At 37.2% G+C, this 25,317-nt stretch overlaps 1 protein-coding gene across 2 annotated transcripts in view; it reads right to left on the bottom strand.

Annotated features, from left to right (window-relative positions):
• Nucleotides 1–182: 182 nt before the first annotated feature.
• Nucleotides 183–25,317, bottom strand: part of PNPLA8 (patatin like phospholipase domain containing 8) — a 50,675-nt gene continuing 25,540 nt past the window's right edge. For both annotated transcript variants that reach the window (XM_041722090.1, XM_041722091.1), the window contains exons 6-10: nucleotides 24,762–24,933; nucleotides 23,914–23,971; nucleotides 21,458–21,652; nucleotides 9,929–10,124; nucleotides 183–3,424 (exon numbers count right to left, since the gene is read on the bottom strand). In XM_041722090.1, the coding sequence (XP_041578024.1) occupies nucleotides 3,150–3,424; nucleotides 9,929–10,124; nucleotides 21,458–21,652; nucleotides 23,914–23,971; nucleotides 24,762–24,933 (896 nt within the window). In that variant the 3' untranslated portion in view covers nucleotides 183–3,149. The remainder of the gene's footprint in view (nucleotides 3,425–9,928; nucleotides 10,125–21,457; nucleotides 21,653–23,913; nucleotides 23,972–24,761; nucleotides 24,934–25,317) is intronic.

The raw sequence follows: 25,317 nt of genomic DNA, 5'->3' as shown, positions 1-25,317 counted from the left end.
TGTTTTTCTAATTCCACAACTATGAAATTTCCCTAAATGTAAAAACAGAACAATTAAATAAACATTGTCAAAGTCAGTTGTAATAAAATTATTGATACTGGATAAATTGTGGTTTTTTTCAATCAGATTTTTAAAAATAAATCCATTTTCAAGGCACACATTGAGATATTTTAAAAATACAAAAGTGGTTAACAAAATGAGATATATCCATTGGTATGAATGAAAATTAGTTGATTTAAATACAGTAAGTTTATCAAGAAGCATAAACTGCTAAAGGTATCAGTTAAATCTTATACAATGAACAAATAAGAAAAAATATCCTAACTTCTTGTTTCTTGCAACCTATCTGACCTCTGTTTATTTTTATAAATAGTCACAAATTGTAGGGTTTGAAGGAACCTAACTGCCCATTTATCTACTTTTAAGGATTTCTCTCATAAAGAACTTATCCTACTTTCAAAACAGTGCAATGAAGAATCCATAACCTACTTGGTAGCAAGCGCTCATTTTTCAGAAGAGTGTTCTTTACTTCTGTTCTTTCCTGAAAAGAAATCCACTTTGCTTTTGGAGAGTGGAAAGCACTGGTTTCATTATAAAATGAGGGTTATCTCAGGTGAATTACACAGGTCTTCAGATAACCAGGTTCAAGTACAAATGAGGACAAGAATGATGGAAAATTGGTACAGCACATACCTGGGTGTTCTGGGTTCACCTTTTGTTGGATAATGAAAAGAGCTAAAGAAACAAGGACGGGGACGTGGGGACATACTTAGGTGCCATGCCATGTAGTTTAAGAAAGAAGCTGTAGCCAGAGTACACTTGTATATTTTGTACTGTTCAAGAGGGAAATGATCAGCCAAGCAAACACAAGGACAGAGGGTTAGCTTCAGCTGTAAAACAGATGAGCCGCATCAGGTCAGGGTAAGAGTGATCTTATGATAAGGGGCAAATTATGTAAACTGCACAGGAAATATTACTTTATTGTGCTTGAAATGTTTTATTACAAGCAAAATTATTTCTGTGTATTCATTTTGACTGCCAATTATTTGTATTTCTCTTACAAGTGGTTCTAGTAGCATAAAAATATGCAGTATTTGTGGTCTGAAAAGACTGTTTTACAGTACCTTTAGAAACCATCGGTATTTTCATAGTTATTTACACTGTATCTAAAAAAACCCTGTCATCTGGGTCTTGCGGACCTGTATTTTTAGTCACCTTACTAGCACTGGTACTTGTGAAATATTCATCACTGTGACTAGAATTATATCTAGAGCACAGCAGGTTATGTAAAATTTTGAGCTTCCAGTGAACTTTGGAACTTTCGGGGTCCTAGCTCCTTCAGTCAAAGGGAGCCCAGCTATTGTATCACCGAAACAAAGCTGAAAGTCTCCCCTCCATCTCCTCAGACTGCCAGGTTCTTGTTGGGACTTCCTTGCCTCTGAGAAGATCCCTTTGACATCTACTGTCTCCCGGATAACATGTGGTGAGGAGGAGATCCCAGGCAGCCCTTATGCCTCTAGGGACAACTCTATCCGAGGTACTATTTTTAATAAACAACAATACCCGTGTCGAGAACGGAACTGAAACATAACCGGCATACCCTTTACTACAGAAATAAGAATTTGGAGACACTCAAAAGGGCATGAGCATCAAAACAATTTTTATTCTATTTTTTATATAACTGGTAAGTTGGAGAATTGACATTTTATATTTAAAATAGACGGTTTTTCTTCTTTGCTTCTTTGAAAAGAGCAGATACTTACTAGTGTTAAGACTGAAAACTCATTTTTCCATCTCTTCCTGTCTTTTGCTTGTACATTGGCCGAACTTGGGTTCCCATAAAAATGTAAAATTTTCAACTTAGCTTTTTCTTTTCATCAACGAAATATCCCAAACCCAGAAAGGCTGTCCCCCCTTGTCCAGCTCATATTCAGGACTTTGCATCAGAGGCCGGATCAGCATCCAGACCCTCAGCTCTCCTCAGGGCTCTAAACCTTGTCTCACTGCCTCTATGAATTCACGTTACAAAGAAGTAATAGAACAATCTGGGCAGTGGGGTTTAGCTTTAGTTGATATGTACAAAGCAAAAGGCATTTACCTTTTTTCATTTTCCTTGACAAATCTACACATGATGTAAGGATTTACATGGCAGAGAGATGACAAAGCAAAGAGGAATTTGGTTGGCATAAACAATGATTCGGGTTGGTATATATAACCACTCTGAAACCCAGCTGGTTAAAGGAGTTAACCAGGTAAAACAAAACTTATTTTTTTAAGTACACTGTTTGTTGGCAGGCATATTCAAATGCTCACAATAGAGGGGAAGCCACATTATGAACAATAAAAAAAAACTTAAAAATGACATTGGCCTTTTAACAATACATTATTTCAGTAGTTTATTTCGTTAATGATAGAGATTATCTTCTCAGTAAATTCAAATAATTAATTTTAGAACAGTGAATGATAAGCCAGAGCTACAAAAATTAACATCCAGCATTATCTTGAAATTTCAGGGGGAAAAGTGGTTGACTGCAACCTCACTATCTTTTTGGGCCAAACGACGTTGACTGAAAGAAACAAATTTGGAATACAACTGTATCTGATTCTTTTATATTTGAAAGTAAAAGCCCCCTGACAGAGAATTCCATTTTTCTGCACCTCTTTAGGGGATATTACAGTAAGGGGCAATTTGGATCCTAGAACACAGCTAGTGAGAACATGAATGATGGAAATTTAAGAAGATATTAGCTTATCCCCGTGACAGAAAATCAGTATCAAATACATTCAACATGATTATGGTGACTAAAGCAAAAATACCAAGGATAGGATGATAATAGTTCTTGTTTGGCACATATATTAATACATTTTCAAATATCAAACAATATAACAGCAACATCTACTAAAACCAACTAGTACAATAATAAGACTCCTAAAGCACTGTTAATTATTCACATCATAAAAACCTAATCCCCATATAAGTTCTGTAACCAAGCATACCCTCTCCGTTGTGCAAGCTGGTCCAAGCATATACTTCTCCAGGATTCTCCAGTATTTCGAAGTGAAACTCATGCTGAACCCCACAATTCCTTACTGAATCCCCTGGATCTTCTGATCAGGCCCTCACTTATGAAAATATACACATACCCTTATCATAATTTTGAAAAGAATGGAAGGCCTTCATACATATCAGTTTTGAGTTTTATCCAATCATTAATTTTCTGCAGAGTTGTCTTCTCTTGACTTAATATTTTTGCAAGTTTTTTCATTTTTTCTTCATTTCTTTCTATGTACTTTAACCCCTCCAGCTGCAGCTGATTGAGCTTTTCATTTCGGCTTTCATCCAGAGGTATGTTTTCACACATTACAGGATTAAATCTAAAATAGGTGTCAGGAGGTAAAAGACCATCAAGCATTATGTGGACTTCTGTTAAACAAAGAGAGAACAGAGTAGATAAGAAAATTGACTTACTCTGCAATGATCTAATTTTATCCTTATTTAAAATTATCTTCTTTTAGGGCAAATTACAAAGCCTTATTTCATCAATCCAGTCAATTAACAGTAGGTCTAAGGAATCCATACTAATGACTATAACTATGAAATGAAATTCATCTCCCAAGATAATTCATATAATTCTAATTAGAATCCTTGCTTCTCTCCTCTCTGTTCTGTGTTTGGTTATACTCTTAGCCACTGCTGAAATGCTTTTCCAACTTTCCTTCTTTTGTTTTATAATTTTTGGTAGCATCTTTATCAAGATATAATATATACACAAAATTCACCAATTATAATTTGAGAAGTTTTGACAAATGCAGATCTTTGTGTAATCACACCAGTCATGATGTGGAATGTTTCTATCACTCCAAAAAGTTCCTTCATGCCTTCTTCTTCTTCTTTTTTTTTTTTTTTAAGATTTTCTTTATTTATTTGACACAGAGAAAGCACAAGAAGGGGGAGCAGCAGACAGAGAGAGTGGGAGAAGCAAGCTTCCCAATGAGCAGGGAGCCTGATGCGAGGCTCAATCTGGGACTATGACCTGAGCGAAGGCAGACAGCTAACTGAGCCACCCAGTCGCCCCTTCTTCATGCCTTTTAATAGTTCCTCCTCTCCTTACTCTTTGCCTTTTCCAGAATTTCATAAAAACAGAAGCAGAAATATATAGCTAGCTCTTTTATGCCTAGCTTCTTTTACTTAACAACATGCTTTTGAAATTCACCCCGTAACAGAAATGTATTAACAGCTCCTTCCTTTTTATTGGTGGGTAGAATTTTATTGCACAGATAAACCACAATTAGTTCTTATGGGTTCTGGTTCTCTCCAGTTTTTAACTATCAGAAATAATCCTGCTGTAAGAATTTACACATTAAGTCTTTTCGTGAATATGATTCCATTTCTCTTGAGGGATACTCTGGGATGAAATTGCTGGGTCATATGGTAAAAGCATGTTTACCTTCGTTGACACAGTGGTACACGTTTATCTTTTTAAGAACTGCAACACCATTTTCCAGATGGCCACCCCATTTTACATTCCAATCATTAATATATCAGAGTTCCCACTGTTCCACATCTTTGTCAAAACCTGGTATTCTTAGCCTTCATTTTAGCCATTCTAGAGGATGTGTAGTGGTACCTTGTGGTTTTACTTTTTATTCCTCGACCATGGTGTGAAGTCTTTTATGTGCTTTTTAGTCATCTGGCATATCTTCTTCAATGAAGTGTCTGTTCACTTATTTTGCCCATTCTTTTTAGTTAATTTGCTTTTTAATGCCTTTTATATAAATGTATGTGAGAATTCTCTAAATAGTTTGGATCTGTTTATATATTTGGTTCTCATAATGGATCAGATACATGTTTGGCTAGTATTTTATTTCAGTCTACAGCTAGTTTTTCATTTTACTAAAAGTGTCTTCTGAAGAGCAAAATATGTACTTTGATAAAGTCTAATTTATCTATTTTTTTTTTCTTTTTGGGTTCATGGTTTTTGTATCCTATCTAAAAAATCGTTACCTACCTAACCCAAAGTCATTAGGATTTTCTCCAGGGTATTCTTCTAGCAGTCGTACAGTTTTAATTCTTTTATTTAGGTCAATGATCCATTTCAGGTTAATTTTTGTATATGGTATGAAGGGTCAAGGTTCACTTTTTAAAATATAGTTATCTAATTATCCCTGTACTATTGTTTGGAAAGACCATCCCTTCCCCATTGAGTTACCCTGTCAAAAATCTTTTGAGCTTACATGTGTGGATCAATTTCTGTACTCTATTATGTACTACTGATCTATACTGTCTATATGCAAATACCACAGTACCTTACTTACTGGAGTTTTAGTCTTGAGATGAGAGGGGGTAAGTCCTCTAACATTGTTCTTTTTCAAAACTGTTTTGGCACTTCTAGGTCCTTTGCATATCCATGTAAATTTTATAGTCATTGTGTTAAATCTCTACCCCAGAAAAAGGCTGTCTGGATTCTTTGAGCAATTGCATGGGGTCTACAGATCAGTTTGTGGTGTGCCACTAAAACCACACTGAGATTTCCAATTCATGAGCATGGTGTATCTACTGATTTATTCAGAACTTCTTTAATTTCTTCTAGTAAAGTTTTGTAGTTTTTACTGTTCAGATTTTGCACCTATTCCTTCAGTGTTTAATAGTCTCATGCTACTAAAAATGATGTCTATCTTTGTATATATTTAATTTCAATTTCCAGTTACTAGTATGCCAAAATACAACTCAGTTTTACTTTGTATTCTCCAACTTAGCTAAACTCGTTAGTTCTAGGAGCTTTTGAATAGACTCCTTAGGATTCTCAACATAAACAATGGTGTTATCTATAAATATTTACTTCATTTCTAATCTGTCTGCCTTTTATTTCCTTTCATTGCCTTGCTGTACCGGAAAAGACCTCCAGTAGAGTGCTGACTGGAAGTGATGAGACATCTTACTCTGTTTCTTATCTTAAAATAGAAAGTATTCAGTCTTTTATCATTAAATATGATGCCAGTTCTAGGTTTTTTTGTGTTTCGTTGTTGTTGATTTTTTATAGATGCCTTTTGTCAGGCTGAAGAAGATCCTTTCTGTTCCTTAACTTACTGTGACTGTTTATCAGGAATGGTTGTCAAATTCTGTCAGATGCCTTTTCTGCATCTACTGAAGCTACCACGATTTTTTTTTTTTTTGTTCATTCCTAGTCTTAAATCAACAGGGTAAATTTCATTGCTTTTTTATGTTAAACCAATCCTGTATTCTTGAGATGAATCCTACTTGGTTATACTGTATTCTCCTTTTTATACAATGCTGAATTCAATTTATTAGTACATTGTAAGGATTTCAGCATGGGAAACTAATAGATAATTGGTATTTTTATGTATTTTATAATTTTTTCCTCTGGTTTTGGTGTCAGGGTAATGCTGGCCTTATAGAATGATCTGGGAAGTATTTATCCTTCTATTTTCTGCAAGTGTTTATGTAGCACTATCAGCTGTATTTTTCATTTCAGATAGGGTATCTTTTACCTCCAGAAGTTTGATTTGGACCCCTTTAATATTTGTCTTCTCATCATACTCAAGTCTTCCTCCAGCTCACTGAACATGACGTATGTTCTTCATAGCTACTGTAATGTCTTTGCTAATTACCTAGGTATCAGCTGTTTCATAGAGAGGTCTGTTTTCATTGACTGGGTTTTCTCTTGGTGAAGGGTGTGTTTTCTTGCATATTTGTATGTCTGGTAATTTTTTATCAGACACCAAACACTGTGAATTTTTATATTTTTGTGTGTTGGAATTTGTTGTATTCCTTTAACATTGTTTGACTTTATTCTAATAATGGATGCTGTTAATTGGATTCAATTTGAACTTTTCTGAGGGCTGTTAAGTGTTAGGGTGGATCCAGAACAGCCCTCAGTCTAGAACTAATCTGATGCCGCTGCTGAGACAGTATTTGTTTTGAAAACTCCACTGCGTATCTCATGTATTACAAGGTCCTTCTAATCTACTTAACCAAAATCTGAGCTACTACTATGTGAGCCCCAAAACAGCTAGCTCTGGCTAATCCTTCCTGGTGGTGCTTTGCCCTGCCTTGGTAGTTTCCTCACTTGCACACACAGATCAGTATACAAGGGCACTCCCTTGCATGTCTCTAGAGCACTCTCTCTGTGAAGTTGCCTCCCCTGTTGTACTTTGCCCACAAACTTTGCCCAGTTTCCTGGGCCTCCATACACTCTAACTCTGTATCCTGTACTGCTCTTTTGGGTTTACCTCTCTTGTTCTATGACCTAGAAACTCTCTTCATGTAGCAAGTTAGGCAATTGCAGGACTTACTTCACTTATTTCCCTTCTCTCAGAGATCACTGACCCATACCACTTGTCATCTAACATCTGAAAACCACTGTTCAGTTCAGTTTGCTAATGGCTTAAGGGGGGAGAAAATGAAATATATGGCCTGTTTTATTTGATCACTTCTGGCCAGAAGTGGCAGTCTTAACCCTCTTTTAAAATCTCTAAACCCTATTATCCTGTAAGACCTGTATCAAGTCTAATTTGCTTCTTGTAAACAGTCTATACTAATCTAGTTTCGTTTCATTTTCTTTTATTTTTTTTATTATTTTTAAATTTTTTAAAATTTTTTGTAGTTTCGTTTTCTTATTTCTCCTTTTCATCCATAGTCTTATTAATCATCTACAACTATTTACATTTGGTCATTGATAATGCATTAGACTGAGTTAAATGAAACTGCAGTTTTTATAGGTCAATAACCATCTAGTGTCAGCAATTATGTATATTTCACTCAAGTTCTTTATTAATAAGGGTGTTAAGTATGCAGAAATAGCACTACTTGTTTTCTGAAAATTTCAAATTAGCCCATCACATGGTGTGCATCAGATATACATAAAAGTATTTTGAGACTGGCTGATTAAAGCTTTCTTTGTCTCAGCAAATTGGTTACGATAAGAATATTGCACAGACCTAGATACATGCTTCTTGATAATGATGGTGAAGGAGAAAGAGTACATGCACGAGTCAGGGAAAGGGAGACAGAATCTTGAGCAGGCTCCATGTTCAGATACAGGACTTGATCTGATGACCCTGAGACCATGACCTGAGCCAAAATCAAGAGTCAGACACTTGACTGAACCACCCAGGTGCCCCTCTTTTACTATTTTTAAGGCATAGATCAAGCATTATTCAATTTTAACTGTTCACCTACATGCACATACAAATATGCCATATGTATCATAGAAATAATGTCACATCTTTAAGAAAATTGTTTTATGATGCCACGCACATTTATTTTACTGTTGACATTCAGAAGTTTAGTATTCCGCATGTAAATCAAATGCATTTGTGCTGTGATCTAATAAAAATATGATTGAAAAAAAGAAAAGAGTATTTTATTGATTTGACAACAAAATTTCAGATAGTGTAAAATCCAGTATATAAGCTTCTTTCGGATTATCATTTACAGGATAAAAGTCCTTAGTGGGGAGTTTAAGATCCTCATATGGGCTAATGACTCAGCCAGTAAATATGATGATATGCAAAGAATGAGATTCAGAAGCAAGGGGCTGGTACACATTAACCATTCTTTTTAAGAACTGAATAACAGATTTCATGGGACACCTGGGTGGCTCAGGGGTTGAGTGACTGCCTCCAGCTCAAGGCATGGTGTCAGGGTCCTGGGATCGAGTCCCACATCGGGCTCCTTGCATGGAGTCTGCTTCTCCCTCTGCCTATGTCTTTCTGCCTCTCTCCGTGTCTCTCATGAATACATAAATAAAATCTTAAAAAAAAAAAAAAACAACAGACTTCACAGAAGACTTAAAAATAGAATAAAATAAGGAGATCTACACCATAGGGCCAAAACTAAAATTTCAACAAATACTCACTGACTGTCTACTATGTGTCGGGCATCACAATCAAGGACAGCCCTCCACCTAACATTCTTGTGTGACAGAAAGATAATAAGCAACAAGCAAATATGTAATATACATCCATGTGATGAGACAAATGCTCTAAGTTGAAAAAAAAAAGAGAGAAGGAAAAAGGCAGGGTAAGAGGGTGGAAGACATGGGCAGGGGCCAGAAAGTAGTCGGGAATGGTCTCTCAGAGGAAGTGACATCTGAGCAAATATCTAAAGAATCAGAGAAGAGAATCAAGCAGACATGGGGGGAAGACCTCACACGGAGAGGGCACAGCAACCGCAGAGGTCTCGAGGCAAGAGACTTCTGAGCCAGAGGACAGCAAGCACTAATATGTAGTTGGACAACCTGACAGAAGGGTGACCTGTGAGGCTTGGGGGAGGAGACGCATTCAAAGGCTAGGTCTTAAAGGACCTGGTAAATTTCAGTGACTGACGCTTTTGGATTCTGTTCTTAAGTGTGTTTTAGATTCTGTCCTTAAGTGTGACAGGAAGCCCAGAGGGCTCCGAGCTGGGATAAAGATGATTCAATTTACATTTTAAGAGTCTTCAACTGAGGGGGTCTGGGTGGCTCAGTTGGTTAAGCATCTGTCTTTGGCTCAGGTTGTGATCCCAGGATCCTGGGATCGAGTCCTGCATCGAGTCCTGCATGGGGCTCCCTGCTCAGCGGGGAGTCTGCTTCTCCCTCTGCCTCTCCCCAGGCTTGTGCCCTCTCAAATAAATAAATCAAATCTTTAAAAAAAAAAAAAGTCTCCAACTGAACCTTTGTGCTAATCCTGCTATAGCTACTTCTCCAACTTGACAGAGGCAAGGGTAGTTCTAGTGTATGGATGAAGAATAGTCTCTGTTCTAGAGTCGCTTAAAAGAAATGAGCGAGGAGAAATGGAAACAAAAGATTTGTTCCCCTCTGCTTCTCGAACCTCCCATACAGACATAACATACTCATGCCTAGATAAGCATCAGCATATGCTACCAAAAACTGAGATTCACGTGCTTGAAGGCGGCAGACATTCTCACCTTCTGTATCTGTAGCACTGTTAATGACATTAGACAGTTTGGTTTTCAAGCTTGTAGATGTCACAGAGTTTCTCACATCACTCTCATAACGCCCGGTGCCCAGGGACACAATGCACTCTAATGGGACGTCAGGCCAAAGACATTTGCACTCGTGCATTGCTAGCGCTGAAGGATTATTCAGAAGCAAACCTCCATCCTGCAAAATATAAGTCAAGAAAAGACAGGGCAGAACTCTTAAAAGTGAAATTCTATTTTACAAATGTGAAAACGAAAATTGCATTTTAAACAGTGTGACATGTACTCACAAGGAGAGCTTAACCATGTAATACACTGAACAAGAAATGATTTGAAAACAGAATGTAAAAAAAAAAGAACAGGACGTTCCTTTGAAGTGATTTCATTTAATATACTACAGCTTCAAAAAAGGGGAATGTGGAAACTCACTGGCCTCATTAAGCTTTCCTTTCCTATTACAAGTTATTTTAACTTCTTTGATTGCTTTGCATATTTTTCCCAAAACTACTAAAATGAACAGAATTCTCTTTTAAAGAAATTATCTGTTTAGTACTTACTATAGATTCTATACATAACCTAACAAAACAGGGCAGCCCTGGTGGCCCAGTGGTTTAGCACCTGCCTTCAGCCTGGAGTGTGATCCTAGAGACCCGGGATGGAGTCCCACGTCCGGCTCCCTGCATGAAGCCTGCTTCTCCCTCTGCCCATGTCTCTGCCTCTCTCTCTCTGTGTCTCTCATGAATAAATAAAATCTTAAAAAAAAAAAAACAACTAACAAAACAACTGTGGTTCTACCAGTTATTTTTCTTAATTTTAAAGATTTTATTTATTTATTCGTGAGAGACACAGAGGAAGGCAGAGACATGGGCAGAGGGAGACGCAGGCTCCCTGTGGGGAGGCTGATACGGGATTCAATCCCGGGGCCCAGGGATCATGACCTGCATGGAAGGCAGACACTTAACCACTGAGCCACCTAGGCACCCCTCTACCAAACAGTAGTAGTTCTTCATTCAAAAGTCAAATATAACCAAATTGACTCAACTAATTTAACTGAAACTTTAGCAGCAATACAATTTTTTAAAGTATCACATTCATTATAATACAGATATAATCTAAACAAAATAGGTTAAAAAAAGTAGGTAAACTTTGTATTTCTATTTATCATAAATAATAACTATTATTTAGAAGGATTCAGAAAGAAAGAAGGGTAAAAGGTGCACGGAGTATGTTAAACTGTAGCAGAAAAAAAAAGTATCAAAAGCCTTGCATAGCTGGGATAAACTTGGTATTGGTGTAGCCATTCAATTCTGAAAAGCTACAAACTGCTGGAAAGTTACTCCTTCTAAAAAGCCTAAATTCCCCTCCTTCCAACTTTCACCCATTAATTCCAGGTAGTACATTCCAAAGCTACACAGATTTGGTCATCTTCTAAGCCTACAGCATAGCCTATTCAAAAATTACTTGCAGTTTTCTGATAAGCCCCATCCCCTCACTTTTGTGCCTTTGAACATGCTATCTCACTCAAAACACTCTTTCCCAGTCCTCTTCTTTGCTCAACTACTTGCCATTTATTCTTCAAAATAAGAGTAACTTATCTAGCAAGAAACTAAGTGAAATAATCCTAATTTTTTTAAGATTTTATATGCATTCATGAGAGACACAGAGAGAGGCAGAGATATAGGCAGAGGGAGAAGCAGGCTCCATGTGGGGAGCCTGATGTGGGACTCGATCCCAGACCCTGGGATCACAACCCAAGCCAAAGGCAGATGCTCCACCACTGAGCCACCCAGGCACTCCAATTGTAACATGTTTAGTAGAAGTCTATTTCTACTGGAGGATAAAGACACTGCTGAATTCTGTAGTAGCACAATGAAAAAGAATTTTGAGAAAATGTCTTCCATAAGAATAGGAAGAGAAATTGCAACTTTAAATTGGTGTGTATCAATGCAGTGCATTTTAAATAGAGCATCATTATTGTAATAATACAAATATTTTGGGGGATCCCTGGGTGCCTCAGCAGTTTAGCGCCTGCCTTTGGCCCAGAGCGCGATCCTGTAGTCCCAGGATTGAGTCCCACGTCGGGCTCCCGGCATGGAGCCTGCTTCTCCCTCCTCCTGTGTCTCTGCCTCTCTCTCTCTCTCTCTCTGTCATAAATAAATAAATCTTAAAAAAAAATACAAATATTTTGGAGTAAATATATATAATGAACCACATTCTTTTCTTGTGGAAAACTTGTATTTTCAAAATTCTTTTTTAATGTACTACAGTAAAATTATGGCCAACCAGGATCTATAGCAAGTGAGCCATTTTGCATCACTGAGTTTTCCTTAGAGCAGAGTGTGTGTATATGTGTGTGTATTTAATAAAACTCTTTTGCAAGAAGTCATATACTTTTCAAAAAGGATTATAAGAATGGTGTTTCCATTTTTTCTCGGGGATTCAGAACTGTGGGAGAAAACACAGATCAGGAATATTGATACTTTTAATTCTAATCTCAGCTCTTCTACTTCCTAGCTCTTTGCTAGAGGCATCATGACATTTAAAAACAAGGTCTGACTTGATTCCTAAAGTTCCTTCCAATTCCATAATGTTAGGATTAGGTATCGCATTGAGTGTAGATTATACAGGATTTTAAATGGGCTCAATGTCAACTTATTTTAGTACTGGCCCTAAATTTTAAGAAGTGTGACAGGGATGCCTGGGTGGCTCAGCGGTTGGTGTGTCTTCAGCTCAGGGCATGATCCTGGAACCCCAGGATCAAGCCCCACATTGGGGTTCCTGCATGGAGCCTGCTTCTCCCTCTGCCTCTGCCTCTCTCTCTGTGTCTCCCATGAATACATAAATAAAATCTTTAAAAGAAATAAAAAGTGTTGACAGCTTTTTTCCTATTAATTTGCAAGTTTCTGATAAAAAGTAAAAATGACATGCAGCAACCCAATCTCGAGTGAGTTGATAATAGGACTGTCTTTTCACAAAATTCGTGAATCAAAGGATCAGAGACTTCTCCTAAGTGGTTTCTTTCCTTGTGGAAAATTATCTACCCTACTTTTCCACCACTGCCAATATTCGTGTTCTCTGGCTTCAAGGCCCTATTATAAATATGCAGGATTTTACCCTAGTAATGAAGTATATGGATGTTACTAAAATTTCTTGTGGAACACAAAGAAGAAACAAACATCCCTTACCTTTTTGTGAATTTATGTTCAGTTAGCCTAGGGGATGGGGGTGGCATTTATTTGTAAATCACAGATAACCGCAACTCTTCATTTTATTCATTCCCGAAAGAACTTTTAAAAAAGCATGTATCTCAAATAACCCACTCTGGCTACCAGTGAGAATACACTAGAAGGCAGCAGCAAAGAAATGCTCTAAATACTAACCATGGGTCTCAGACAAAGTCAACCTTTCATTATGGAATCGCCAACCTGAGGCTAACGGTCCTTTATTATGGCATACAGCATTCATGCCCAACGTGTAGCTTTATGATGCCTCTGGGATAACAGGGACACTCACTGCTGTGTGGATTCTCAGGGGGGAGAAAAGTGTTTCATCATGCGTTTTCATTGCTTGCTCTATTCTCCATTTGGGGGTGGGTTGTCTGCTGCCATTTCCGATCTAATCTCTACCTCCCCCTGAGGTGTGATCTCCATAGCTCTCTAACTACATCTCTTCAAAAGAATGTGGTTCATGTTTCCATGTTTGTGACTTTCATGAGAAAAGGCTATTCTTTCAGAAGACAACCCTTGTCAACAGGGGCCCATTTATTCAACAGCCCACCGTATTTCAGGTCTTCTGTTCTTTTCATAAAGTCCCATTGTAGCTGAGACAGGCCTAAGTCAGGATGCTCTGAGACCTAAAGACTGCAGAAAGCTGGCCTGTGACTGGCCCCAGGGCTAGAGGTACAGAAAACGGTCTGGGGTGGGGTGGGGTGGTGGCTGGGTTCCTGTCATCTGCTACCTGAGTGGCAGTAGGTGTCCTAAGGAAAGTAAAGCTTGGTCTAGGCTCAGGAAAAGGGAAATGGGTATCAGAAGCAGAATGAGGACACAGCAGCCCATGTGCCAGCATTACACTTCCTTTATTACAGATTCAAGAGACTCAATTTTCAGTGTACATCTTGGTAAAACAGTTAAATACTGTCATTCCTAAATTCCAAGTAGCATAGCAGAGATACACACAAAAGATCAGAATCCTTAACACATCAAAGTGCAAGTTAAGACCGAAAGAAGTAAACCTTCTCTGACGCCAAGTAGACTGCTTCAGTTCGTTAAAACCTAAGATGTCCACCTACTCTGTGCCAGGCCAAAAGGTGTGCAGGGACTAGTTTTGGGGACTGCTATCCTTGTGTGTGCTGAGCCTGAAGCAGATGAAGCAGATCCAGTGATCTGCTGGAAAGGATCACTACATGGGGTGGGAGGGTTTTTAGCTTTTTAGAGGCAGTAGGCTCACTTTCCTCAGAGAACCAGTCGGGGCTAACTTCACATGTCACTCTAAACCCCGCTGTGCCCCTGCTCCATTCAGTTCTCTGAGCTTCCTCGCCACGGACAGTCTTCCACTCCTCCCTGACATCGTAAGCCCTTCCACTGGGCCATATGGAAACTGTTCCACAGTTAAAACTTACAAGGTAACGTCACCTTCTTCTGAGTGCTACAACAGAAATGTGGCTCTTTCCCTAACACCGTTTTCCAGGAAGTTGCTGATTCTCTCATATCTCCAATACCTTAGTGGTTCCTTCTAGACCATTATTAGCCCCAAACCACATGTGCTTTTAAGGTTCTGCTATGGGGGCACCTGGGTGGCACGGTTGGTTAAGAGTCTGACTCTTGGGGAACCTGGATGGCTCTGGGGTTGAGCATCTGCCTTAGACTCAGGGCGTGCTCCTGGAATCCCGGGATAGAGTCCCACATCAGGCCTCCTGTGTGGAGCCTACTTCTCCCTCTGCCTGTGTCTCTGCTTCTCTGTGTGTGTCTCTCATGAATAAATAAAATATTAAAAAAAAAAAAAGAGTGACTCTTGGTTTGGGCTTGGGTTCTAATCTTAGGGTGCTGAGGTTGAGCCCCGAGTCAGGCTCCATTCCATGCTCAGTGCAGAGTCTGCATGAGATTCTTTCTCTCTCGCTTGTGCTCTTTCTCTAAAATAAATTAAACAAACAAACAAAAGGCTCCATGATTCACCCAGGCCGCCATCACTGCTGTCATCTATCAATTACTCATTCAACAAATTATGGGCTCATGGCTTCCTTACTATCCCACATAGAAAGGGTAGAAATTCTTTATCATACCCCACTCGACTTCTCATCTTTATAACACCCTAGACTCTCAGTTCCCCAACCCTCTTGTTTTCAAAAACTCTTCCCTCTACTCTCCAAGGTCACATATTAGCTCTTGTTATCAAGATACACGGAATCACACAGTATGTAGTCTTTTGAGCCTAGGTTTCTTTCACCTAGACTAATACGTCTGAAATCCATCTATGTCAGTACACGCCAGTAATTCATTCCTTTTTATTCTGTCTAATACTTAATTACTCGGATCTATCACTGTTTATCATTCACCAGCTGAAAGGAACTAGTTATAAATTTAGCTGTCTTTATATATCTGTTGATAGTCTTACATTGACTATTTGTACTGTTTAACTTTGTAAAACCATGGATTCCTTCGACGCAGGTAGTAATAATTATTTTCTAAAGGCTTCTGATTTTAATTTTAATTTAATCCTTTCAACTTTATCCTTTATTTTCAATTAATAGGACATTAGAACAATACCCATCACATTTCATTTCTAATTCAGCAAGAAAGTTACCTGTTTTAAAACTACTTTTATCTTAATTTTTTTTTTCAAGATTTTACTTTTAATTAATCTCCACACCCAACATGAGGCTTGAACTCACAACCCTAAGATGCTCCACCAACTGAGCCAGCCAGGTGCCCAAAACTACTTTTATCTTAAATTCTATAGTTATACTCTGTATAGCTTCTAACCAACTCAGTATTTTAGATGGAACACTTCTTCACAATTTTATATAAAAACCTATCAAAAAGGATCAGAAGAGACAAAAAGGGAAGAAAAGAAAGGGCAAAGTTTAGCAAGAATTGATAATAGTAAAATTACTCCCAAATTAAAAAGTTGCCAGGTTGCCAATGGTTTTAATAGCCATGCTTTAAAGTAAATTCCTGTTCCTTAAACTTTACTGGCTTTCCATCAAGTAAGTTAAGATTTTTGGTGTTCACTCCTGTCTAAGGAGAGGCACAGCATCCCGAGTTCCCTTATAACTTAGCCCATGCCTGTCCAGGCCTCTCCTATCAGGAAGTCATCAGGCTAATGGTACGACTATGGCATTTCCTTCACTTAGGTATTCATATTCACAGTTATCGATTCATTGTGTATTTGGTTTTGCCGGGTCCACTGCTAGATACTGTGGCAAAATGGACTTAAAAAATTAATTGACTGAATAATTTGTTCTTTATCTCTCAGAGGTATACACAGGATTGTGTTTTAACAGCAGCACGTCATATATGTATTTAATAGCCTAAAATTTAGATATTTTTTTAAGATTTTATTTATTTTTTCACGAGAGAGACACACACAGAGGGGGGCGGCGTGGCAGACACAGGCAGAGGAAGAAGCAGGCTCCACGCAGGGAGCCTGATTTCGATCCTGGCACTCCAGGGTCACCCCCTAGGCTGAAGGCAGCACTAAACAACTGAGCCACCTGGGCTGCCCTTTTGATGACTTTTAATGTGCATTTAATCATTTCAAATCATAGAGTACCGACCAGAAAATAACCACTGTGCAATGTGAACTTCTCTTAATCATCTCATCTCAGTTTATTTTTCTAGAATTTAAAAAAATTTTTTTTATTATGGTAAAATATACAACATAAATTGGTTCTTTTAAACAGTTTCAAGGTTACAATTCAGTGGCATTAATTACAGAGTATTTTACAACCATCACCACTGTCAATTTCCAATGTTTTTATCACTAAAACCATTAAGCAATCTTTCCCTGTTTTCCCCTCCCAAACCCATTTCTCTTTTTTTCCCCCCAAACCCATTTCTATCCTACCCAACTATTCATCCTTTAGATCTCAGCTGGAGTGGAAATGTCTTTGTAAAGGCAATCCTCAAGAATAAGCCATATTTTCTGAACTACTTCCTAACCCTGGGTGTATTTTCATTATGAATTTATACTTTCTAGATTTTATTTAAATTCATGTTAATTCACATATAGTATATAGTATTAGTTTCAGGGGTACAATTTGCATGTAACACCCAGTGCTCATCACAACAAGCGCCCTCCTTAATGTCCACCCCCCCCCTCCTCTGGCAACCCTCAATTTGTTTCCTATAACTACGAGTCTCTTATGGTTTGCGCCCCTGTCTTTATCCTTCCTATTTTTTCCTTCCCTTCCCCTATGTTCATCTATTTTGTTTCTTTCTTTTTTTTTTTTTTTTTAGAGATTTGTTCTTTTTTTTTTGTATTTATTTATGATAGTCACACAGAGAGAGAGAGAGAGGCAGAGACACAGGCAGAGGGAGAAGCAGGCTCCATGCACCGGGAGCCCGACGTGAGACTCGATCCCGGGTCTCCAGGATCGCGCCCTGGGCCAAAGGCAGGCGCTAAACCACTGCGCCACCCAGGGATCCCTATCTATTTTGTTTCTTAAATTTCACATATGAGTGAAATCATATGGTATTTGTCTTTCTCTGACTGACTTATTTTGCTGAGCATAATACATATACTCTTGCTCCATCCATGTTATTGCAAATGGCAAGATTTCATTCTTTTTGATGGCTGAGTAATATTCCAGAGTATATATACACCACATCTTTATCCACTCTTCAGTTGATGGACATTTGGGCTCTTCCCATAAGTTGGGTATTATTGATAGTGCTGATATAAACACTGGAGTGCGGGACGCCTGGGTGGCTCAGCAGTTAAGTGCCTGCTTTTGGCTCAGGGCATGATCCTGGAGTTCCGGGATCGAGTCCCACATTGGGCTCCCTGCATGGAGCCTGCTTCTTCCTCTCTGTCTCTCATGAATAAATAAATAAAATATTTAAAAACAAAAACAAAAACACTGGAGTACATGTATCCCTTCGAATCAGTATGTTTGTATCCTTTGGATAAATACCTAGTAATGCAATTGCTGGGTCATACGATAGCTCTATTTTTAACTTTTTGAGGAACCTCCATATTACTGAATTTATCATCTTATATAACTGTGTTTATAGTCTTTTAGTTTGAGCTATTTGAAGGTAGGACCCAGGAAACAAAAACAGTAAGCTGGCACTTATAACCTTTATGTTTCTCATGGTTAATACAGTGCCTGGCACCGAGCAAGCAGTCACTATACTTTTGATCAGTTATACTGAAAATTAGTGGTAGCGTGGCAAAGGCTTATAATCTGCCAGGTGCTAGGCAGGTTCTTTCTACTGAAAACACTATTTATCTGGAATATTTATATGAATATTGGAATTCCTTTCAGGTTAAGTATTCTGAGTTCTGGACACAACCTTTCAAAATGTATATTAGGCCTAAGAGAAATAATACATGAGAATCTGTCATCAAAACCTTTAGTGTAAATGAATTTATCAGGCTCTTTCTCCAAAGGCAGAGAATGAATGATTTAATTTTGGAAGTGGAGATGGAAAAAGATCAGAGAGAACGGTTTAAGCATATGTTCAAACTCATCAAACTGTATACATCAAATGTGTTCAGCTTTTTGCGTATCAATTATATATCAATAAAACTTAGAGAGACAAGGGTTAATTTTGTGTAAAATGGACACTATTTCAAGATAAATATGATGCTACTTGGGCAGGGGAAGAGAAGTAATACATTGGAAAGCTACTCAAAAAGAATTCTCACTTTGTAATTTTCTAGGACATTTAATAATCCCAGTAAATACTGTAATAACATTGTTCTCTTTATAGGCAAAGGGAAATGAAATCTACCCATCTACCTACTCACACCTCTTAATTATGGCACTACTTTCAATAACTGTTCAGAGTATTAGTCTATAATTTATACTCCACATGGTTCCAAAAGGATAGAAGTAACTCACATTAAAACGTATGTCAGACATGACAGTGAAAAGAGATTTGAAAAATGAGTCTGGAAATGCCTCAATATAATTATTCAAAGAGCTTAGAGTAAGAGGATTGTAATAGTAAGGACCATATTTTAGCTTTAAACTTCTTAACAATTTCTGAAAGGCTGGAAAGGAACTTCACTTGAATGTTTTTTTGTTTAATCAATCAAGATCCTTCACATGTTAGAATATCCTAATCAATCTTTCATAGCATCTTTTAAGTAAAAAAATACCCCATTTTTTCCTCAAGTTTAAAAAAAATTTTTTTAAAGATTTTTATTTATTATTCATGAGAGAGAGAGAGAGAGAGAGAGAGAGAGAGGCAGACACGGGCAAAGAGGGAAAAGCAGGCTCCATGCAGGGAGCCCCATGTGGGAATCGATCCTGGGACTCCAGGATCACGTCCTGGGCCAAAGGCAGGCACTAAACTGCTGAGCCACCCAGGGATCCCCTTTCTCAAGTCTGGCAGAGAATATGCAGTAAGAAAAATATTCTCAAAAATAGGGTTTGCTTAGAATTCAGATTTCATGTGACTATTAATTAGATGTGCAAATCTTCCTAGAGTCAAGTCACTGATTTACATAAAAGTATATTCTCTGACATAGTTATATGCTTTATATAAATTTTATATGATAAGTTATTTTAATCTGTAGCTCAACCTAAATCAAAAGATTATGCTGATCAACATAAAAATGGCTAAGCATGAAAAGAAACATCACTAGTCTAAATGATATGGATAAAGAACCACTGAATTACTTTGGTTTGTTATTATGTACTGAATTAAACTTTAGAACTATTACCACTCAGATTAAGAATAAAAAGCAAATGAGATAACTTTTTTTGAAGTCTGGGAACATATGGCCCTGAAATGCAGTAACTTATCTTTTGAGACTTTTATTAGTATTTGACATCACTGCAATTTTGTAGCATGACTACCACGTTAAAGATATGTTAGAAATCTTTACTATCTTGAATACACTGTCTAAATTATTTCTCCACTTACAACCTGGTAAGAGGAAGAATATGCAGAAATTGTGAAAAACAGGAAGGTGCATTTTAAAATAAATATTTTAATTTGACCAATAAGTCTAGAAGTCAATGTCAGAAAAACTCTACAGCTAGCACTTTGTCTTGAGTAGGTGGAAGAAAGAAGAGAAAGGCGAGAAGGGGAAGTGCCTTGCATAATTCAACAATGACTGATTTTACAAAGTAAGAAATGGTCTGAACTGACTCCAAAGACAAAGGGAGTCCTATGTTAATCTTGTTAACTACAAAGATTATGACATTACTTCTAGAAGTATAGAAAAAAATGGGATAGCTGCCCATAATATTTTTAATTATGTCTAACATACTATAAAAGCATACGAGAAAATAAAACTGGTGTTTTAGTTATAATACTGACACGTTGTAAATTAAAATTATACAGTTGATATGTACTTCACATTGAAGACCTATGTATGAGTTCTTGAATGACATCTGAAAATCTATGTCAAATAGTTTTCTTCTCAACACATGTTTAAATACCAAAGAAACAGAGCACAAATACTTTACTGACTAGAGAGGAAAGGTAAGGTTAATAGCTCTATCGAATGAGATTGATTTTAAGTGGGATATCATTATAAAAATTAAGCTTCTATAAGACATATTTTGGAAGTATCAGCTCAAATGCTTTAGTGACTTTTTCATCATTTAGTGTTGAGCTAGGAGTTAACATTTCATGATGGAAAAACTAGACAGAGGAAAAATTTATGATAAATAAGTCTATGTATCAGAAAAGGAATAAATTGCCAGAAATAATATTCAACTTTATCATTATTTAGCCATAAACTTAGAAACAGTATAATTATAGATAGCATCCCAATCCTGTCACTTGATAGCTGTGATCCTACTCTAGCTACTTAACATTTCTCAAGACTCCAGTATCTCATTTGTAGGAGTGGGAATAACTATCCACTTCATAAGCAGTGAAGATTAATGGACAATGAATGCAAAGGACTATATAAGTATCCAGTACATAGCTAACTTAATGAGTGTTTACTATTATTTTATTATATCATCTCCTTCAAAATATGTCCACCAAAACTGTCAAACAGATTGGGTTCTGTGTTTTCAGGGATCGTGTCTTAATTTTTATTACATTTGGAAAGCCAATCTTACATATATTTTTCCATAAATAAAATCATAATTACCTATGAATCATATTATATAAAATACAAAAAAAAAATCTTTCCTAAAATGTGCTCAAGCCAGAAGGCTTGTTAATTTAAGAAAAACAAACAACAAATAAAAACATTTTGTATGGCACCTCTTTTGCCACGTGTAAACATTAAAAGGAAAGTCTTGGTTGATCCCTCTGTGACATTTAATGAGTGCTGTTTCTTTAATCACATAAATTTTTAAAAGGTAGGCCACAGTCAACTTACCTGGTGAAGATCATTTCCCAATGCATACTCTGCAAAGTAGCCGGGAGCAGCAGATGAGGCTCTGATAGCCTGCCACATTTTATACTGACAGCCTCCTAAATAGTGTGAGTTGATTCCAGGAAAATGACCATAGTTTCTGAACACAAAAGCTTTTGGCGTTATCCCTCTGTTTACGATGGTACTTACTGCAGCTACCTAGTAAATTAAAAAGTGAATGATACCTATTGTAAACAGCAGTATTTGGGATCTGTAAAAAAGTAAACGTTATTTAGTACTGTGAATAAACAATCTACAACTCTACCTATCAAGATAAGTGTATAACATAAATATGATGTTAAGGAAAGGGAACCAGGTCTAACTAGGTGTTACTTCATGGGAAATTAGATACAGGACTGAGACAATTTTGAGAAATGTATTATAAGAAAACAATAATTAAAGATATTGTTGACTACATGATTTGATTAGCCATTTTCAAAAACCATCAGGAAAAAATAAAGCCATCAGAAAGACATAAATTCGAAAATTTATATATAATAATCAATGCAGCAGTAGTGGCAATGAATATAAACTACTCAAAGAAAAAAAATACACTATTTTCATAGTATCATTTAACAAATTAAAATTAGTCTTTGCCTCCGTTCTCTTTGGAAGCATTAGTAACTGAAACTAACACTATACAAACTCTTGAGGCTTTCTTAGCATTGTTAATAACTGGAAGGTGGGTAATTTTGTATTAAAATAACTAACATTGACTACCTTGGGTCTCAGATTTTTATCGATGTCAGTTGCATTAATGCAAAATGTGTTGTATTTGTTAATGACCAGCAGTATGAACTGAAGAAGCTGAAAGGTACTGAGGAGACCAGAGTTATTAGGGTTCTGAGTCAAGTCCTGCCAGAGGCCTATCTGCTTCGCTATTTTATAAACCAAAGGAAATATTCCCAGATCCTGTGAGTGATCTGAGGGTCCCTAAGCCACTGTGGGTAAGAGTTGGTCATACACCAAAATCCAGGAGGTCTTCCTATTTGATCGGTCTATAGACGGGCTGACTTAAGAATCACATAGGAAACACGATAAATCCATTTATCACGAGTGAATTACGTTTTGAAGTGGCTAAAGTTCCCTTACACCTACTCTATGCTTTTATTTAAAGTTGGCAACTCCCACGACTTTAAAAACAAGCAAACAGCTCTGAAGATCCAGGGGAGCAAACAAGAGGCATAGAGTATACCCTAGGATCTTCTCCAAAAGAGCTGTGTGCATCTCATCGACACCCCCCTTCGCCAAGGCCCCACATATCTGATTCACCTGCCACTGCAGGCCCCTTTTGCCCGACGCCCTTGAGTCCGTAGACTTAGTCTCCAGGAACTCTCGGTTTCTGCACTTTTCCATGCCTCCTCCCGCACACGCCCTGCCCTTTGCCAGCACTGCTCCTACTCCTACTCCTACTCATTGGCCTGCACACTAGGATCTCAAACCTCATTTCCTTAGAATAGCCTTTCCTCCTGTCCCTGTAACTATATGCTTTTCAGAGAACTGTTTCTGAGCTCCATAGCATTTGTTTCAGGGAAACTATATCTGTTTTGTGTGATTACCTGACTAACGTCTACTTTGCCCTACTGGACTATAAACCCCATGTTTTCTGCATTTACTTGCTAAGGCCTCCAGAGTGCCTGGCACAGTGCTAACACATTAGGCTCAAGATTAATAGCTAAAGAATGAATGAAATTTGAACAAGCAAGGGTGAAAGAAAAATAAAGGGAGCTGTATTTGATTTTTCATGGTTACAGCTTATTATCCAAGAATAAATATAAGCTGCAAGGGATTCTGAAATACATAAATCCTATTCCTTAATCAAATAAGTATTATTAAAGAACATAGAACTCAAGCAATACTCAGATTATTGGGTTTCAAACAAAATAAATAGAGAAGCCACATGAGACATATCCTAGTGGCATTGACATTTCTAAAATTGGAATTCCATTTGTATGTTAATGTAACATATTTCCACAGGCACAAAAAATTTCTTTTAAAAAGTCTAGTGGAGGAAATGCTAGTTTTCTTTGTTTTTTTTTTTTTTGTTTGTTTGTCTTTTTACAGTTTTCTTTAAATCACTGGATCTGATTAACCTTATGATTAAATAATTCTTCATTATTTTTAGTCCTACTGGTATATACGCTTAAACTTTGGTTATACTAACTTTACTGGATATACAAAGAGGTCTAATGATCATATCCTGTATCTTCTTAAATTACCCTAGATGTAAGTAAATCAATATAATCTATTAAAAGAAATTGTTTTTTTTGTTTGTTTGTTTGTTTGTTTTTATTTATTTATTTTTTTTATTAAAAGAAATTGTTAAGAAATGTTTCTCTTAATAAAGGGCCTTCAGGATATGTGCTTTCACCTGCCCTTCAATCACAAGTTGGTATTATACTTAAAGACTCCAAACTTACCTTAGGACATGAAGGGTTTCTTGCTGTTTCAATCATTAGCGAGGATCCCATTCTGTCCCTTTATTGAAGGAGGAAAATTAAATTATATCAAAGTGACTGTACCTCCTAACATTAGGGAACACATGATATGCAAATACCATTTGCTCAGGGCTTTGTTCAAAGTACTACGCACAACAAAAAAGAGATATAAATACCTCCTCTAGGTGTCTTATAGTACAATTAATGCACTTAAAACAATGTATGGGGCCAGCCCAGGTGGCTGAGTGGTTTAGCGCCGCCTTCAGCCCAGGGCATGATCCTGGAGACCTGGGATCCAGTCCAGCGTCGGGTTCCCTACATGAAGCCTGCCTCTCTCTCTCTCTCCCCTCTCTCTGTGTCTCTCATGAATAGATAAATAAAATCTTTAAAAAAGACAACAATGTATGGTTGAGGCGGAGTTTGAGAAGGACACCAAAAGGTGGTGAAGTAACATTAAAACCCAGGGCATCTGAGGGGTAAAGATGCTGAAGCAGAAGAAACTTTGTTTTCAGGGTCCTCCAGAGGATAAAGGAGCTGTGTTGAGATAAACTGAGGTATGTAGACTAGCTACAGAGTAATCTAAAAACCAGACACGTCTTTCTATGATATGGTCTCACTTTTTGAAAAGGCAATTGCAACTTCTACACACAAATCTCACACATGAACTAAAATAAAATAGTGACTGGAGTTATACACCAAAATATTAGCAGTGATGATCTCAAATTACTGGGATCAGTAATTTAATATTCTTTTAAAATTTTTTTCAATTTTCAAATAATATGCACATATTATTTATAGAATCAAACATTTAAAAAAAATAACTAACTTACTTAAGAATATTTTCCCACGTTTGACTGTCATAAAATGCATGGCTCCAACTCATTTTGACTGTTCCAACAATGACATTTTGTGAAAACACATCAGATCCTAATTTTCGATAAAGTTCCTCACATTCATCCAAGGGCATATGAAACAATCCCAACATGAATGCTAATATGGCACCTGAAAGGAAGAATGCTTAGTTTTTATCAGCATCGACATTACAGTACTTATAAGACTTCTCGAGTCACAGACCTGGTTAAAATTGTAGCTCTGATACTTTCTGTGCCACCTGAAACCAACTACTTAACCTCTCAGAGCCTCAATTTATACAACTATAACACAAAGATAATAACTAAAATTTATAATGTTCTTTTACAAGGATAACACACGTAAAGGGCTTTACCTGGCCTCAATCAGGACTAAATAAATGTTAACCAATGATGATGAGGATTAATTTTAAAATACATGATTTACACCAAATTAAATAATACATAATTAAGATATCATGGTCAATGACATTCTTTCTAACCTTAATGAATTCCTTAAGTTTTAGTCACAGAATAC

The sequence above is a fragment of the Vulpes lagopus genome, chromosome 11 (assembly GCF_018345385.1).
Source record: "Vulpes lagopus strain Blue_001 chromosome 11, ASM1834538v1, whole genome shotgun sequence".
Taxonomy (NCBI): domain Eukaryota; kingdom Metazoa; phylum Chordata; class Mammalia; order Carnivora; family Canidae; genus Vulpes; species Vulpes lagopus.
This window is presented reverse-complemented; position numbering and strand designations above follow the sequence as displayed.